The sequence below is a fragment of the Neoarius graeffei genome, chromosome 25, assembly GCF_027579695.1.
Source record: "Neoarius graeffei isolate fNeoGra1 chromosome 25, fNeoGra1.pri, whole genome shotgun sequence".
Lineage (NCBI taxonomy): Eukaryota > Metazoa > Chordata > Actinopteri > Siluriformes > Ariidae > Neoarius > Neoarius graeffei.
This window is the reverse complement of record NC_083593.1, coordinates 15,720,604-15,739,698: the sequence shown is the minus strand read 5'-3', so window position 1 is coordinate 15,739,698 and position 19,095 is coordinate 15,720,604. Positions and strand designations below refer to the sequence as shown.

General features: G+C 42.8%; 1 protein-coding gene across 3 annotated transcripts in view; it reads right to left on the bottom strand.

Moving 5' to 3' along the window:
• Positions 1–18,161, bottom strand: part of ttc3 (tetratricopeptide repeat domain 3) — a 115,091-nt gene extending 96,930 nt beyond the window's left edge. For all 3 annotated transcript variants that reach the window (XM_060909400.1, XM_060909401.1, XM_060909402.1), the window contains exons 1-7: positions 18,056–18,161; positions 15,429–15,501; positions 15,249–15,291; positions 15,007–15,166; positions 3,873–3,951; positions 3,695–3,760; positions 2,317–2,443 (exon numbers count right to left, since the gene is read on the bottom strand). In XM_060909400.1, the coding sequence (XP_060765383.1) occupies positions 2,317–2,443; positions 3,695–3,760; positions 3,873–3,951; positions 15,007–15,166; positions 15,249–15,291; positions 15,429–15,501; positions 18,056–18,063 (556 nt within the window). In that variant the 5' untranslated portion in view covers positions 18,064–18,161. The remainder of the gene's footprint in view (positions 1–2,316; positions 2,444–3,694; positions 3,761–3,872; positions 3,952–15,006; positions 15,167–15,248; positions 15,292–15,428; positions 15,502–18,055) is intronic.
• Between the last annotated feature and the right edge of the window lie 934 nt (positions 18,162–19,095).

The following is a 19,095-nucleotide window of genomic DNA, read 5'->3' as shown; positions in this document are numbered from 1 at the left end:
GCGCTCAATGTTGGTTTTCTGTTCGCGCATAAATGAGTCTCAAATGGCATTCCATATGACTCCGCCTTCTCATTTTGATTGCGTGGAGCAAACATACTGCATCCCTATCATATGCGTTTCCCCTCTCTTAATTTGGATACAGTGCTATTCTTATGCCTACTGCGTTTTCATCCTACCTTATTAATGTACTAGAGTAATATCTTGGCACTTCCAACGTGCTCCAACTGTAGTGATTGTCACAATCCAGTCACAATGTCTGTAAATTCAGTGAATTACAGACTTTTGCTTATCCCGTCCGAATGCACCACACAGTAACACAGAGGTGCGGGGATAATTGCGAATTACCAGAGGTCCATAGGTAATACTTATCCCGTGCGAATTGTACATAAGAATTTCATTGTGCAATACAATAAACGACAATAAACACTTTGAACTGATGGGTGGAAACTGGCACACCTTTAGAGGAAATAATGCTTTTCCTACTGCCACGGCTTAGCGCTCTCACCCAGGTGAAATTTAGTTACAGCATAAGAGCAGTTGCACTGACAAAAAGACAGTCGGCTGAACCGGAGGTAGCAGAGCTGAAGATGCTGAGGTTTTCACTGGGAGTGACCAAGTTGGACAGGATTAGGCTTGGAGACAAAGCGAGGATGAGACGGTTTGGACACGGACAGAGGAGAGATCCAGGGTATGTTGGGAAAAGAATGCTGGAGATGGAGTTGCCAGGTAGAAGGAAGACCAAAGATGAGATTTATGGATGTGGTGAAGGAGGACAGTTGGTGTTACAGAAAAAGATACAGAGGACAGGAGGAGATGAGGGGACGTTATCCGCTGCGGTGACCCCTAATCGGAACAGCCAAAAGAAGTAGTAGCAGCAGCAGTGTATAGCAGTGTTGTAGTCGAGTCACTAAACCTCGATCCGACCACTACTGATCGGAGTCGAGTATGAGAACAAGACTCCAAACTGCACCGTTTGACGGTGGCTGTTTTAGTGCCGTTAACATTAGCTTGTTCCTGAACGTGACGTATGAACAGATGAATGCGTGTTCTCTGGCAGGGAGTGCGAAGTATTCCGTCAGAGACGGTTGGGAGACGGATGGAAGTGCAGAAGGTGTGTTTACTAATACAAGTGAAGACGGTGAACAATCCAGAACGGCAGGCAAAATCGTAAGACGGTGAAACGGGCGATAGGTCGAGCGAGGCACAAACAGGCTATCGTAGACTCGGCAGAATCAAAGACGAGAAACAGGAAATCAGGCTCGGTAATGTGTCAGCAATGCAACTCAATACTTCGCAAAGTGAGTGCGTTTTCACAGTATTTATATAGGCGTGCTGATCGCGCCTTAAAGTGCATATCACGGGTAAATCCAGGAGCAAGATCAATGTAATTCTCCTATTTTATATTAAAATTTGGTCAAATATCTGTCACATTTTGCGCAGTTTTTTTTACCTTGTGCAATACCGGAAAAATTCAGTTGAAATCAAGCCATTTGAGGCGAATTGGTCCGCCTCTGAAAAAACTTGGCGTTTGGATTTCCCGGCAAACATTGATTTTCGTGACATCGCGTGCGGGAAGCCTCCCTCTGAAACCTACGTCAGCACTGGTTTGTTTATGAGGTGGTTTTCTGCAAATTTCTTCAACGTTATTGCGTAATTATTAAAATGGTTAACAGATGTATCGTAGGAGGGTGTAGCAACACCAATCTTGATGGGATTAGTACTCATCGTTTTCCAAAAGGCCGGACAATGAGAGAGAAATGGGAGCGCTTGGGCTACACAGGCTGTGCACTGAAACCGTGCAAAGCTCGCGCAGCCTGCTGGCGCTTCCGCAGGTAACGTCACGAATCTGGCTCCAGACTCCCTTGGGATTTTTCCAGACGCGTTTTGTTATTTTATTTTTTTCTGCTGTAGACAGATGGTCTTGTGCAAAATTACCCTTCTGGATGAGTGTGTAAAGGGACATTCTTTCATATAAAAAAGAAAACAAAATTGGTCCAGGATACGCACTTTAATCCTGTGCAGGTGCGAGTTATCTACGACGCACGTGCAGACGAGAGTCTATCTGATGCATGCGCCTTGGCAGGTGTGACGCTCTTACACGAAATTAGTACAAAAATTAATGTAGATGTAAATATCTTATGCCAAATTATTATGGCATGTTACAAAAAATAAAGAAAAAAAATGAGTCTCCTCGTCTCTGATTTACGAGTCTGAATGCAGTTAATGCACGAGTCCGAGTCATCGGTGCTCAAGTCCAAGTCAAGTCACGAGTCGGACTCGAGTACTACAAGCCGGGTGTATAGTGCACTGACTTACACTCAGAAAATACAAAATCTAGAACTTGGTGGCGTATTTGCTTTGAGCCAAGATGAAGGATCTTCCTGCTTAGACCTGGACTAGATTCCATGAGCCATTTGATTGCCTTCATAAGACCATCTTCATCCTGTAGAGGTAGAGAGAGAGAGAGAGAGAGAGAGAGAGATACATAAGCAGCTTTTGTTATGACTCGCAACTCAGAATTTCCAACCTCTGATGTGTGTGTGTGTGTGTGTGGGGGGGGGGGGGGGGGGGGGGCTCCTCAATTCGGAGTTCCTCAAGAAGGTCACCTCACCCCCAAGCTCAGCAAATGTTGTCATATCAACATGGCTGCTCACAGCATCAACAATAAACAAAGCAACAACCCTTTACACGTTATATTGCATGTACGAGTATTTGTTTTAGATCAATAAACACACATCAGCTTGTTAACGCTAATCCTCTTTTATGCAAGAGACCCTTAACTACAATATTCATCCTGCAAAAGAAATGCTAATGTTTCAAGAAAATAAGGCTCCATCCACACGACAACGAGATTTTATTAAAAAAATATCGCGTCCACATGGGCAACGGATCAGTAAAATATCAGGTACATATGGCAACGCAACGCTTGCCGAAAGCGATGCAATACACATGCCACACCTCTAGGGGCGCTGTAAGACGGTCCCATCGGAGACACCAGAACAATAGAAGAAGTAGGACGCATGCGCATAAACCCCTTCTTCTACCCGGCATGAAGCACTCAGGAACAAACACACAACAACAAGAAGAAGATGGCTGCAACTACGCGAGGAAATCGTGCCTTCTGTGTGTACAAATTAGTTTTATTAGTGTGCATAGTTTTATATAACTTAATTTTCTTATTGTGTGTGAACATTTTGAAAAGCAGTCTTATCCAATAAAAAAAAGAAATTCAAGAAATGGTTCAGTTACTTGTTTATTTAAAAGAAAAGCTGTATACAAAAGTGAATGAAATGCAATGGTTCATACAAAACAGCAAGAGTGCTGCTTGTTCTAGTCATGTGGTTGTGACGTCATCGTAAACAAATCCATTCTACTCATCCAGACAACTTCGCAATGGCGCCGTTGCCAGATTTTTCCACTCTGGAACACGTTCTCAAGAAATATCGTTGTGGGGCACCCAAAACGCCGGTGCCGTGTGGACGCCAGGCCGAAACGATAAACAATTTTATCAGATTCACCTGAATCCGTTGCCGTGTGGACAGCCTCTTAGTCCATATATATATGACGGGGGTATTTAAAAAAAAAAAGCCTGGATCTACATACACAAAGGCAAAAGAATCCTAGCAGAAAACTCCCTCGGCCACAATGCTCGTGCTACAGTCTTCAGGTTGCATGAACAGCTGATCAGACTTACCATTTTAAAAGACAAGCTAATCATGATCAACTCTTTAGCTTTCCTCCCAGGTTCTGTGCCTTCCAACTATAAAGACAAACGAAAAATTTAAATCACAACTGGATTTTCGGACACAAATACTGCAGGAGATGCTTTCCTGAGATTTCAAGCCGTACATACAGAAAACTCAAATACGTACACATTTTTCCACGGTGTCAAGAATGTGCTCCAAGATTTCAATTCTGTGCAGCCTTTTCAAACTCAAGTCATTTGAAACACTAAGAACGACAGAGAAAAAGAAAAAAAAAAAGAACAAAGCACATTAGAATAAAATGCAGGCTGTAACATTAACAAAGATCGAGATCTGGTCACTAGAAAATTACACTACAAACGCATATGATTTACATAGATGCCCTCCTCATCAAACCATTTCAGTGAGCCTGTGTGTCCTGTAGATGGAGACATTATAGTCCTGGAAGAGGACACTCCCGTCAGGACCGAACGGTTTCGTCCTAGGATAAAGGTGATAAATAGTCGCAAGACTACAGCTTCGCGGTGACCCTTCACTCGAAAGGACAAAGTGGATGCAAACCATGCCAGCAAAAAACAAAAAAAAAAGCGTTCTCCAAAGCACAACAGAGCGACTGTATTTTTCCCCCTTTAATTTGTCACCCATCAGTTTCTCATTTGAATCACTTTTAGAATTTCAAGTATATAAACCGTTTATTTTCAACCTCTTCTTATTCTGCTGGTTTGAACAGTGACCACTGGAGCACAGGGCTGATCCTCATCACCACGTCATGATCGCAATTATTCAGGGCTTGACCTTAACTTTTTTAATCCACTTGTCCAGTCGGACAAGCAGCAAGATTTTTCACTTGTCCTGACCGTAACCTTTTAATTACCATGTATTTACTAGTTCAATGAAAAAGTGATTAACAAAGTTTATCAAAAAGCAGGAATAGTTATCATCATCATCATCATCATGCTTTAAAGCTTTTTAATTTTTCCATAAAACTCAAAACTTTAACTGTAACGATAAACAACAAGAGGGCTCGGAGAGCACAATATCCCCCGCTGGCAACTATACCATAACTCTGGTAAAATGTGACTGAATTGAACGAATTTGCAATATGTGTATTACTGATATATTGTTCAGTTTTGTGAAATTCCTCCAAAAATTGTGAGAGGAGTTGATTTTCGAAGCTTCCCGGGACGGACGGGCAGACAGACATCGCTGTGACATCATCCGCCTTTGGGCCTTTCGGCCAGTGGGGGATAATTTTGTTCGTCGAGGGCTGTAACTCTGGTAAAATATGACCGAATTTTATGAAATTACAATAGGCGTATTACTGACATACAACAATGCCTCTTGTCAAGTTTCGTGAAATTCCTCCAAAAATTCAGAGAGGAGTTGATTTCAGACGGTGAGCACCCCTTCCTGGGACGGACAGATGGATGGACGGACGGACGGACAGACGTCACCACGACATAATCCCCCTTCAGGCCTTTCAGCCAGCAGGGGATAAAAACTATCCAATGCCCCATAAAGGCCTCTGCATGCTCTTGCGACAAGGCTTTCGCAGATAGCTTTTCGCAGACAGTTGTAATTTATCGTTGAGCGGGGAGTAACAGGCGTGCGCGATGTTATTCACCGCTACAACGCAAGGGGGCGCGAAGTCGCGAAATCGCTAGGAGTAGTTGGTGGGTGTGGTTAGTGGAGTGTTTATCCTCCGGTTACTTATAATGACTAGAACTGGAGTCGTATAGATGTACGTACTTCCTCACTTCCTCGATCAACCGCTCTTCGTGCTGCTCCATCTTCGCTCGTGTTTTTAAAAATGGCAGTCGTGAAAACAAACCAAACCGGGAAAGTAGGGAAGCGGAAGTGGGTGTACAGCGGCTGTAGAGTGGACCAATCAGAGCCCTCTTGTCTGCGAGGCTTCTGCGGTGGTCACAATTTTTGGGAGGTACGCAGACGCCATCTGCGACACCGTCTGCGAGGACTGCGTTGTCAGCATAAATTGGCCTTTATGGCGCATGTGTTTTTATGACCCATTACCTGATCTGCAGTTTTAAGCGTTAGATTCACCCAAATTTAAAAGCTTTTGGAGGAAATAAAGTTCAATCTTCATTAATCCAGTAAAACCTGAAGAAGTATAAACTAATTTACAGAAATGAAACTGAAAGAAAACAAGTTGGACATGATCAGGGTGACCGAATCACAAACCCAAAGTGAATTCGGAACTGTCGTAAAATTCCCACGAAATGTTTTACGACATTTGTGATGTGACCCACACACACACACACACACACAAAACAAAAACCTCCAAATGAAATGAAGATTCTCCACAGATATTTATTTTATTGAGGTATTTGAGCACCATTTCTCTGATTTCAGAGACTGATAATTAGGGCTGTAACGATACACCCAACTCACGATTTGATTCGTATCGCGATTTTTGACCCACGATTCGATACGCCCACGATTTTTTTTTAAATGTTTTTTTAAAGTAGTAAATTTGACTTAACATTTACTTACTTACATTAACTATTTAATAACAAATAATTCAGACCACTGCAGAGAATGAGTAATATGTATGCAAAAATGAACAAATGTATATCCAAAGACTGTTTTATTTCTCAAAATAATACTGTTGAGCCGGAAGCTCTGTTTTTTTCGGTTCTGAAAAAGTCATTTTTCCAAATCGTGTAAATCCGTTAAGATTTTTTTTTTGGGGGGGGGGCTCTCTCACTGTCTCACTCTCATAGGGCCAATGATTTTCTGTGATCGCGGAAAACAGATGGAAATTACGGAATTTTTATGGTGAAACATTGCTCGCATGTCAAAATGTAACTGCCGCAGAAGGCTTCCGCCCAAGCAGACATGCCTTCAGTGTTGCCAGATATTGCTAACGTTTTCCACCCCAAAATATGTTCAAAACCAGCCAAAAAGCACCTAAACCTGCCCAATCTGGCAACACTGCATGCCTTTCCGGTCAAGTGATTGTGATTGGCTTGTGGCACACCTAGCCAGCCAATGAGCTGCTTGTTTACAGATTCGCTCCCCGCGTCGCAACCAGAATGGCGACCGCTTAATAGAAATGAATGCTCTGCCAGTGGCGAGTGTGGACGTTGCGTGACTCGCAGAAGATTGTCGCAGGTTGGCGAAAAAACGACTTACTAATAGATATTAAAAAAATAAAAGTAATTTAAGTAAGTTTAAAATGTAATTTAAATAAAAAGTAAAGTATTCATAAATTGAAGTTTGGAAGCGCCTCTGTTTTTGGGCTGAGGAGAAGTTTGAAAGGGTGTACCGCGATTCTGCCTTCTTGTATCGCGATACGGATCGTGGCTCTGCGTATCGCGATTTCGATTTGCATATCGTTACAGCCCTACTGATAATCTATACTTAGATACGACAAAGTGGTTGACTTTTCCGGAAATTCATAAACAATAACCAGTGATGGGAATAACGGCGTTACTATCGACGTTACTTTTTTCAGTAACGGGTAATCTAACTAATTACTCTGTCACTATAACGCCGTTACCATTACCGACACCCCGTTACTGAAGCCACTCAATAAAAGCTGTCACCCGACTTCGCACATACAGACACAGGACTCAAGTGTGTGTGTGTGTGTGAGAGTGACAAGGGAGGGGAGGGTGAGATAACCACCTAAGCAATGATGACTGGCTAAGGTATAGTAAGATTACGTCTTCAGCCAATCAGAGAAATTAGGCGGGCGGGTGTTTAGAGCGCATAGTGGCGGGTGTTTACAGCGCATAGCGATTAGAGATGGCGAGTAAGGAGGACTCCAGAGGGAAGACGGCGTTTGCCAGATGGAAATACAGACACTACGCAATAGTTACTTTTACTGGTAACTAGTTACTTTTATAGTGGAGTAACTCAGTTACATTTTGGGAGAAGTAACCAGTAACTATAACTAATTACTTTTTCAAAGTAACGTGCCCAACACTGACAATAACACTGCCCGATCACTGAGGGGATTGAACTAGTTTTGTTGGAACTTTATTGATGTGACTCTTAAATAATTGCTAGAAAAATGGTGAGTTTTCCACAATCCCTAAAAGATATAAAAGCAGAAGGTATCATTACTGTATTGTCTTGAGCGGCTGTATGGAACACTGTTGCCCCTTTTCCACCAAAGCAGTTCCAGGGCTGGTTCGGGGCCAGTGCTTAGCTTGGAACCGGGTTTTCTGTTTCCACTGACAAAGAACTGGCTCTGGGCCAGAAAAACCGGTTCCAGGCTAGCATCAACTCTCTGCTGGGCCAGAGGAAAGAACTGCTTACGTCATCGGGGGGGCGGAGTTGTTAAGACCAACAACAATGGCAAGACCGCGAAAAATCGCCATTTTTAAGCGACGAGAAGCAGCAGCTGTACAAACGCAAAGTCATCCATTATTATTATTATTGTTGTTGCTGCTGCTTCGTTTACCCCTTTTCCACCAAATCAGTTCCAGGGCTGGTTCGGGGCCAGTGCTGGTTCACAACTCATTCAACTTGCGAGCCAGCTGAGAACCAGTTTGCTTTTCCATAGCTCGCGGGGCCACGTCATTATGTCGCTGTATACGTCAGTTACGTCGCTATGTTTGCATAAACCTTGGCGCGAATATCGAAGCAAAAACAACACGGAAGAAGCAGCAGCAGCAGCAACAATAATAAATGACTTCGCGTTTGTACAGCTGCTGCTTCTCGTCGCTTAAAAATGGCGATCTTTCGTGGTCTTGTTATTGTTGTTGGCCTTAACAACTCCGCCCCCCCCGCTGATGTAAGCGGTTCTTTCCTCTGGCCCAGCAGAGAGTTGGTGCTAGCCTGGAACCGTTTTTTCTGGCCCCAGAGCCAGTTCTTTGTCAGTGGAAACAGAAAACCCGGTTCCAAGCTAAGCACTGGCCCCGAACCAGCCCTGGAACTGCTTTGGTGGAAAAGGGGCATTCTTCTCCGTGTTGCTGTTGCTTCGATGTTCGCGCCAAGGTTTATGCAAACGCAGCGACATAACTGACGTATACAGCGACGTAATGACGTGGCTCCTCTTAGCACCGTGAGCTATGGAAAAGCAAACTGGTTCTCAGCTGGCTCGCAAGTTGAACGAGTTGTGAACCAGCACTGGCCCCGAACCAGCCCTGGAACTGATTTGGTGGAAAAGGAGTAGGAGCAATTTTCTCTGGTCTGGAAACCGTATAAGCCGATCTGATCTGTAGAAAACGTGACATTAACATACGTGGACTACTTATTACTATTATTTAATTCATTTTTTTAAGATTGTTGCGACTTTTAACACGTCTTTAAGGAGTTCGGCCTGACCATGTAGCCTTAGCAGCTCGCTAAATAATACTCACACCAACACATGAAACTGTTAAACTCACCTCAACATGTCTTTTATAATCGTTTAACCCGCTATGGGCAGTGCTAAAGTCACTGTTATAAACAGTACAGCATGCGACACGGTCATTATTTTACCCCTAATTAGGCAAAGGGGACACTTTTGTGTAGTCTGAAGTGAAGTGGGTTTTGTATTTTTGTTTTTTGGGGCACTCTGCCATGACGCTCCTGGATACACTGAACTGATGGACTCTCGGTCCGGGAGAGAAGACGTAAAGCCTGCCCGCACAGAACACTGACTGGTCTACTGAACAAGACTGAGCAATCAGGATGCTCTCTCTCTCTCTCTCTCTCTCTCTCCTGGGATACTGTATATGTGTAATTTGCAGCCGTCAGGGAGCCACTATGCAGGAGACTCCCGGAACTTCCGGGAGAGGTGGGAATAATTCAACTTGTCCCATCAGACAATAGAGGTGTGACGATTCAGTTTTTTTCACGATTCCATTCATGATTTTGACCTTCCGATTCAATTCAATTCATATTTTTCATCCTCTATTTTATAACTGATGCAAATCAGTCAATATTCCGTTAACTGCCAGCCTAGAAATGTAGAACAAAAAAAAAAAAACCCCGCCACACAAGTAGTGTTGCCTTTAGTCTTTATTCAGACTCCAATCACTTTGAATGTAACTATGAATGCATCATACGCTACGTTCACACTGCAAGGCTTAATGCTCAATTCCGATTTTTTTCTGAAATCCGATTTTTTTGTGAGGTCGTTCACATTAACAAATATATGCGACTTGTATGTGATCCTCAGTATGAACGAAAAGTGACCTAAAAGTGTTCCGCATGCGCACTGCAGGATACGACGACGTCACACGCAGTGAGCATGGCCAGTGTTTACGGAAGTAAAATCGCCCGGTTGCGGTATGACCCATCCAATCTAGCTTGATTAGCTGTATCCCCCCAAATGGAAATCAGCTCCCTAACCTCTGCGTCCTTCCATTGAGAAGATTCAGAACCTTCACAGCCCAAAGCGTCCCTCGCATTGATGTCATGTGCAGGGGCGCAGATACATTTTTTGAACTGGGGGGGGACAAAAAAATGGGGGGGGGGGAGACAAAGCTGCCAGCAAACCAACCCCAACCCCGATATGCCTGTCAAACTTGTTGTGGGTTACCATAGCAACCAAGCTCGAGCTCGCAACCTGTGCAGTCTGCGCAGCTGAACCAACTGAATATCAGTCTTTGTTTTGTTTTATGTGAATTGTTGCAACTATGTATACACTGCTGTGCACCTTAATAAACCGAATGGTAATTAGTCTTTTGATTTTTCCGTGAGGTTTGCCTTATGCAAAGAAAGACAGCATAGACGTTTTTTCCTCCCTATAAGTGGGGGGGGACCGAGCGAGGTGAATTTAAATCTGGGTGGGACGACTCCCCCCCCTCTATCTGCGCCCGTGATTATGCGCCGTGTTGTTGTAACTTTTTTTTGAGAGACCCGCCGCCTACTTCAGCGCAGAATAGTGACATTCGTGGCTTGTTGATGACGTGTAAGTCGGATCAATGCGACCTGGCGGTTCAGACTGAAGTCGCATATGAAAAGAGCGGATAGGAATCGGAATTAGGACCACATATCCAAACGGCCTGGGTCGGATTTGAAAAAATCGGATCTGTGTCGTTCATATTGTCAATAAAAGATCGGATACAGGTCACATATGGGCGAAAAGATCGGATTTGAGTCACTTCAGCCTGCAGTGTGAACATAGCCATAGTTCACTCATTTTTGGCAGGTTTTAATTTTCAAACCACAAAACACTAAGAAACTTAAAAAGCAATGAAAATGACTTTTTTCTTGTCACAATCTTTTAAAAACACAAAAATACAGTCACTTGTGTTAACTCGAACACCACCTCTTGAGACACAGCATTAGGGGTGGCACGGTTCACAAAAGTCGCGGTTCGGTACGTATTGCGGTTTGAGGTCTGCGGTTCGGTACGTATTGCGGTTTTTTTTTTTTTAAATCTTAAGTACTCTGTATTTGGGCATATAGCCTACTATTTACCTTAAGTAAACATAGTTTAGGATACAGCATTTAAGAGAGGTTAAAATTATAGTTACAATGAAATTATCATGCACAAACTGAGTTTGAGTTGACATAAGCACATTTTATGAACAATCTCTGATGAAAAGCCAGGTAGTATTTTGAAACAGCAAGAGGGAAGACATGGATGATTTCAACAGCTTTTTTATTTACTACAGTATTTATACAAAGTGTCAGGAGTGTTTGCTGCCATGTTGTGGCATCTAGAGGAACCAGGTGTCTTTTGTCACATACAGAGTTTTCATAATTGGAAGAAATAAAAATGAGTTCTTAAAGCTTACTTTTGAACAGATGTGTGTGTTAAAACTTAAACTTTTATGTGGCGACCAACCAACCACCTATATACAAAAACCGAATCAAAAACTCTTCTAATCCCTGAGAGTGAGGATGTATTTTTTCACTTGAAATTAAAGTGCAGTGTTTTGAAACGCATGGCTGGATTTCTTATCTAATCTTAAAGTGCCACTGTATTCTTAGAACGATTTATAACAAAATACACACAGCCAATATAAAATATTGCAATAAAACCAATCACTGCACTGTTTAAAACAAACCTCCCCTTACCGGAAAAAAAAAAAAAAAAAAAATCTAGTTCGCCCATTATCCTGTGTCATTTTGAGATGCGCAGATAGACAGTAAAGGGAATTCCGAATTCCCTTTACTGTCTATCCGCGCATCTCAGAATGACACAGGATAATGGGCGAACTAGATTTTTTTTTTTTCGGCGCCGCGGTATCACCCCTGTTCGCGCGAAAGAGAACCACGTGGTTTCATACGGGCATTCGGCTTTTTTTTTTTTGGCGAACGTCTTAAATAGGGGTACCGCGGTTTATACGCGTATTGCACCGCAACAGGCGTATCGTACAGTTCGGTTTTTTTCCCATAACCGTGCCAAGCCTACACAGCATCCATTGTCCAGAAGGCACTGAGATTGTAAAAAACGCCGCCAAACTGGGCTTTGAAAAGCCGGTGGCTTCAGGAACTCCGAGTCTCCTGCCATGTTGTTCACAAGTTAGTCTACAACTATTACAAATAGTCTGATGTAATAAAAACATATTTATATGCCAAAGTCAGAACGTAACAGAAGTGTTGTGGACATATATATTCTCAATTTTAACAATGTAGAATTACTTTTTGAAACGTAGGAAGGTGATGTTTTAGCAAATATAATTAATAAACATGTGTAGTAGAATAAACATACACATTCTTTCAATAAGATTAACATGGTATATAGCTAGATTGTAATTAATTTGTAACAGACGCGAGATGGACAATCGTAACAGAAGTAATGTAACAGACATCATTTTGGAACTCATAGGCTTGACTTTGGCATATAAATATGTTTTTATTACATCTCAGAAAATTAAAGTTATCTTTTAACATATCATTCATTAAAGATTACATGTTTTGTGACCTGATGGTAAAAAAAGAAATGGTTTTAGGTGAATAAGTTCATGTCCCCATTTCAGTACCCATAAGCGTGGAATCACTCATTATATGTTAACTTTTTTGCAAATTAAATTCATTCTCAATTCATTTCCATAACCTTGTAATGACAGGGTTGTGTTGCTAGTGTTTTAAACACCGATGAAAATCATATATTTTCCCCATATCTGGCTGATAGACAACATGCCTCGATGTGATGTGATCTCCCTTTGTAATGAATTTGCGCATTTACCGTGTTGCAACGTTTTAAAACTGTTACATTTCAATCAAATTCTATCTAATTCAAATACGAGAGCGCATAATATGTTAATGTGATTCGATGTTCTCATTCGAGCACGACGTGCTGCCTTTGTAAGAAAGAAAGCTTTGGTGTTTTTTTTTTTTCTCTTCACTTTTGTGGTTTCCTGCAGGTTTGGCAAATGATGTTTGTTATCATTTTAGCACAATTAAAGATGCTGCCTTTATAAGAAAGCGTGCGTTTTTTGGAACTGGGGGTGCGTCAGCCTGGTTGGAGTATAGAAGGGGGTGCGCGGCCAAAAAAGTTTGGGAACCGCTGTTCTATGCTATGGAAAGTCCACACTATAATGACAGGCGTACTAACACCTTCTGCGCGCTTCGACAGCGCATTGATATCTGAGCTCCGTATCAATGTGCTGCCGAAGCGCGCAGAAGGTGTTAGTACGCCTGTCATTATAGTGCGGACTTTCCATAACAAAGAAAATCGCTACGTTTCAATTTGTGTAACTGAACTTGTTTCATGTCACTGGTCATATAAACCTATGTAAACAGGAAAAACGCGGAAGAGTTTGGTCGCATCTAACTACAGCCCCAAAAAATACCGTTGGCCATACTGAGCCTAGCTACATTGCTAACAGGAGTGACAGCGCGTCTGACTGCGTCTGACTGACTGGGAGGTTGCGCAAAGCTTGGAGAGGTACGGAGCAGCTCGTCTCAATTCAGATAAGAGCATATTTCATTAGGCCAAGAAAAAATAATTGTTTGTTTCCGGTTACCCGACCGACCGTTTAAAAAATGCCCCGACCCTAGACTTTTTTGTTAGATGTTTAAAAAAAAAAGTATTTTCGCCGACCAACAATAAATTTTGAAAAAAAAAAATATCTGCATTACGATTTGCATAATATTGTCGATCTGACAAGTGGCTAATTCTAAAACGCATATATCGGACAAGAAACGCTCATTGATTTCTCACGGCCTCAATCTGACGTCATGACCTCTTTCCGGGAAACTCCGGCTTGTGTTGTACGCAACGCTAGGCATCATGGCGGCCAACGAAGTGTTCTCGATTACCGTGATCGGTTGCGACCACACAGAAGATTGTAAGACAATAAGTTCATTTTATAAGTTTTCAACTGTAAAAGAACTCTACGAACATTACCATCCTCTGCTGGACGAGTCATGCAAACAGTATACGCACAGCGCCCAGGCTAACGGCGGTATCGATATCATGATGGAAGTCACGTTGGAAAGCCTGCTCAGCAATTTTGGCTTGCGGGCACTGACATTTGAATGTAAACGGAAGCCGGAGGTTCAAAAAATGTTAGCTATCAAAACAAAAATACTAAAAGTACACTGATTGATCATTTTGTATAATAGCAGGTCCAAAAGTCTAAAGATGTTTTTGATTGTTCTTTGTATTCATATTAAACATACAAGTTCACAACATAGTGTTCCTAATAAAGTTAAGGTTCAGCATTTGTAGTTACGTTTATAGTTCCTTTAAGCGTCCGAGCACTCCATATTTTATCCATGGGCTCCGAATCCTGTATTCCACAAGCTTCACTGGTTTTCTTAGGCCTGGTTCTGGATGGTTGAGTCACAGAATGACACTTCCCCACTATGTGCCACTGTTTGTCCCACACCTAAAATTTATTTAAAAAAAAAAAACCTACCTATCCGGTATTTTGTGTGATAAAAAATAAATAAATAAAAAGACCTACCTACCCTATTTTTTTTCCAAGATGTAATAGGAAACAAACAATTATTTTTTCTTGGCCTTATGGAAGTACGGTGGACTGTTCCTTTAAGAGCTTAAGCATTGTTTTTAGTCTATTATTCTATCCCACACCTTTTTATATCATTTACAATTCAAATCCTTTTTAATGGAAAAACAGTGCAATATATTGTTGAAATCCACTCAAAGGAACATTACAGTGTTAACGTCAGTGTTGATGTCACGCCTGGCAATAGGGGATTTGAATAAGAATGATGATACACCTGCATGCTTCCTGCTTCAACCAGACTCAAACGTAAAGCAAACAGAGCCCCTTTTATTTCCACACCAAAAGCCTCTGCAGGGTTTTAAATCAACTTCCCAAGGACGACACGATACATGTTGTGACAGACGGTTACGCCTACGTTTCCAGATGATCTATGATTTTAAAAAAAAGAAAAAAGATCACATCCATTTTATACTCACTTGGAGTCCAGGAAGCCCATATCCACTGCCCAGGCTGTAGTGCTGTGATTTTCCTGTTGCCGGTACAGAATGTGCCACCAGAACACCGAGATGTGCAGCAAGTGTCCTGCCTCTTTTCTCAGCTCGGGACTTATTTTTCCCCACCTCTCATACAGGATGTCTAAACAGGGTCACAAGAAAAGCAGTTAAGCAGTGACGTCACTGACAGATTAATCAACCGCTGGAAAATCATGGAATCTTACCAGGTGGCTCCATGTGGATGTACGGAAATTTGTCCTGATAAATCTACACAGAGGATAAAAAACATATTACAAATAATTATCAAGCGGACTTCTTGATTTCTAAATTCTGAATGAAATAACGGTATTTTAATAGAATAGTTTTTTATATATTTATTTATTTTATTTTCCCCCCCACCGTACAATTTTAGTCTTGTGTCGAACCACTTCCTGGCCGTCCTCAATGTCGGAATCTTCAGACTCGAACATCTCACGTCTTCAACAGAACAGATCACAAAAAAGTTTGCTTTTTTTTTTCAGAAACAAGGCGGTGAAAATTGCAAAACGTCAGGAAAAACAAACATTGTGCTTTGAAATAGAAACTTGGCCTGTGAATCATAGTCAAGAAAAAAAAATAGATTTTATCAATGTTGATCATTTCGAGCACACTCAGCTCGAACATCATTTGTGTAAAGGATTTAAGAAGAAATGAGCATGTTTGGCAGCACCGTAGTGTAGTGGTTAGCATGGTCGCCTCACAGAACCCAGCAGCCGGCGAGGGCCTTTCTGTGTGGAGTTAGTTTGCATGTTCTCCCCGTGTCTGTGTGGGTTTCCTCCGGATGCTCTGGTTTCCCCCACAGTCCAAAGACATGCAGTTAGGTTAATGTGGGGAGGCCTTGGGCTAAAGTGCCCTTGAGCAAGGTACTTAAAGTGCATATTGTGGATCAATTTCGGGGGATTTTTTATATGAAAGAATGTCCCTTTACACACTCATCCAGAAGGGTAATTTTGCACAAGGCCATCTGTCTACAGCAGAAAAAACACGTCTGGAAAAATCCCAAGGGAGTCTGGAGCTGGGCGGCACGGTGGTGTAGTGGTTAGCGCTGTCGCCTCACAGCAAGAAGGTCCAGGTTCGAGCCCCGGAGTTTGCATGTTCTCCCCGTGGGTTTCCTCCGGGTGCTCCGGTTTCCCCCACAGTCCAAAGACATGCAGGTTAGGTTAACTGGTGACTCTAAATTGACCGTAGGTGTGAATGTGAGTGTGAATGGTTGTCTGTGTCTATGTGTCAGCCCTGTGATGACCTGGCGACTTGTCCAGGGTGTACCCCGCCTTTCGCCCGTAGTCAGCTGGGATAGGCTCCAGCTTGCCTGCAACCCTGTAGAACAGGATAAAGTGGCTAGAGATAATGAGAGATGAGATGAGTCTGGAGCCAGATTCGTCACGTTACCTGCGGAAGCGCCAGCAGGCTGTGCGAGCTTTGCACGGTTTCAGTGCACAGCCTGTGTAGCCCAAGCGCTCAGATTTCTCTCTCATTGTCCGGCCTTTTGGAAAACGATGAGTACTAATCCCATCATGATCGGTGTTGCTACACCCTCCTACGATACATCTTTTAACCATTTTAATAATTACATGATAACGTTGAAGAAATTTGCAGAACACCACCTCATAAACAAACCAGCGCCGACGCAGGATTCAGAAGGAAGCGTCCCGCACGCGATGTCATGAAGATCAATGTTTGCCAGGAAATCCAAATGCCAAGTTTTTTCAGAGGCGGACCAATTCGCCTCAAATGGCTTGATTTCAACTGAATTTTTCTGGTATTGCGCAAGGTAAAAAAAAAAAATTTGCACAAAACGTGACACATGTTTGACCAAAGTTCAATATAAAATAGGAGAATTACATTGATCTTGCTCCTGAATTTACCCGTGATATGCACTTTAACCCCTGACTGCTCCCCGGCGCTGTCGTGTGTGTGTGTTCACTGCTTCAGATGGGTTAAATGCAGAGGATGAATTTCGCTGTGCTTGAAGTGTGCATGTGACAAATAAAGGTTTCTTTTAAATTAAAAAATATATATTCTTTGGGAGGAGTTTGCATGTTCTCCCCGTGTCCGCGTGGGTTTCCTCCGGGTGCTCCGGTTTCCTCCACAGCCCAAAGACATGCAGGTTAGGTTAACTGGTGACTCTAAATTGACCGTAGGTGTGAATGTGAGTGTGAATGGTTGTCTGTGTCTATGTGTCAGCCCTGTGATGACCTGGCGACTTGTCCAGGGTGTACCCCGCCTTTCGCCCGTAGTCAGCTGGGATAGGCTCCAGCTTGCCTGCGACCCTGGAGAACAGGATAAAGCGGCTACAGATAATGAGATGAGATATTCTTTGGGAATGAAACATGGCCTCATATGGAGTCACACACACAAAAGTGTGTAATCGGCCCACCTTTGGATTGCTGAAAGATCATTTTGATGAGCTTCAAAAAAAAAAAGTGGACTTTCACCTTCCTAAAGTAAAGCACCTGAGGAGTTCACCTTGTTTGGTTAAGACTACACAAACAAGGCTCAATCACAAAACCAAATACTATTTATACCTCAATAGTGTGTCCTGTATAAATGTCACCACACACACACACTTGAGAATTTCAGCAGTTTTACAGAATAAGCCAAAGGGAGTGTCCTTCACTTCCTGTATTTCACTGTGGAAATGTCTGAGAGCCCAGTTGGTCTTATTATTTATCACTAAATATAAACCTGTATCATTATCCAGAACGAAACTGAAACCTAATAAGTCATAGTTTAAAAAAAGAAAAGAAAAATGGCAGTGTTTCCTGGCGGTCCATCCTGCAATGCTGTAACTGTTCCTCAGGCAGGAACTCCAGTGAATAAACACGAAGCTAACGTTAGTTAGCAGTGTCCGGAAGAGCAGCTCGGCCCAGTGAGTGCTCAAAAACAACACAAAACAACAAAATACACGGTTCAGTCGCTCCCAAAACCAGCTACCATTATTCTCAAGTCACACACACAGAGGCTGAGCGTAAATAACATTTCTATCACAAACCTTTCCATCGTTCCTCAGAACCGAGAAAGATTTTCAGCAACATAAAGAAAGCCACGTCCGTTTATTTCCTACCGTGAGTCAGGACAAACAGCGCCCTCTACCGACCGAGCTCGCTCTCGCTTCTTCTTCTTCTAAGTGAAATGGCGGATTAGACACTACTCGGTGTATTACCGCCACCTACAGGATAATTATGTCCACTACTAGACCATCCCATACGAAAAAAAAACAGTAAAGAACTTCATCTCATCTCATCTCATCATCTCTAGCCGCTTTATCCTGTTCTACAGGGTCGCAGGCAAGCTGGAGCCTATCCCAGCTGACTACGGGCGAAAGGCGGGGTACACCCTGGACAAGTCGCCAGGTCATCACAGGGCTGACACATAGACACAGACAACCATTCACACTCACATTCACACCTACGGTCAATTTAGAGTCACCAGTTAACCTAACCTGCATGTCTTTGGACTGTGGGGGAAACCGGAGCACCCGGAGGAAACCCACGCGGACACGGGGAGAACATGCAAACTCCACACAGAAAGGCCCTCGCCGGCCCCGCGGCTCGAACCCAGGACCTTCTTGCTGTGAGGTGACAGCGCTAACCACTACACCACCGTGCCGCCTGTCTTAGTAGTAAATCCTTATAAATCTCATCTCATTATCTCTAGCTGCTTTATCCTTCTACAGGGTCGCAGGCAAGCTGGAGCCTATCCCAGCTGACTACGGGCGAAAGGCGGGGTACACCCTGGACGACTTGTCCAGGGTGTACCCCGCCTTTCGCCCATAGTCAGCTGGGATAGGCTGACACATAGACACAGACAACCATTCACACTCACACCCAGGGCTCAAAATTAACTTTTTTTCTTCGTGTCCCCCAGTGGTCCCGAATTCTGTGTTGTATTGTCCCGAATGGAAGCAATAGTGTCCCCATTTTTTTCCTCTCTGAAATAACCAGTGGTTAATATTATCATATGAAGTTACTATTATATTTGTAACTATGCGATTTTGAACCCTTTATATCATTTTTACAATAAAAGTCACAA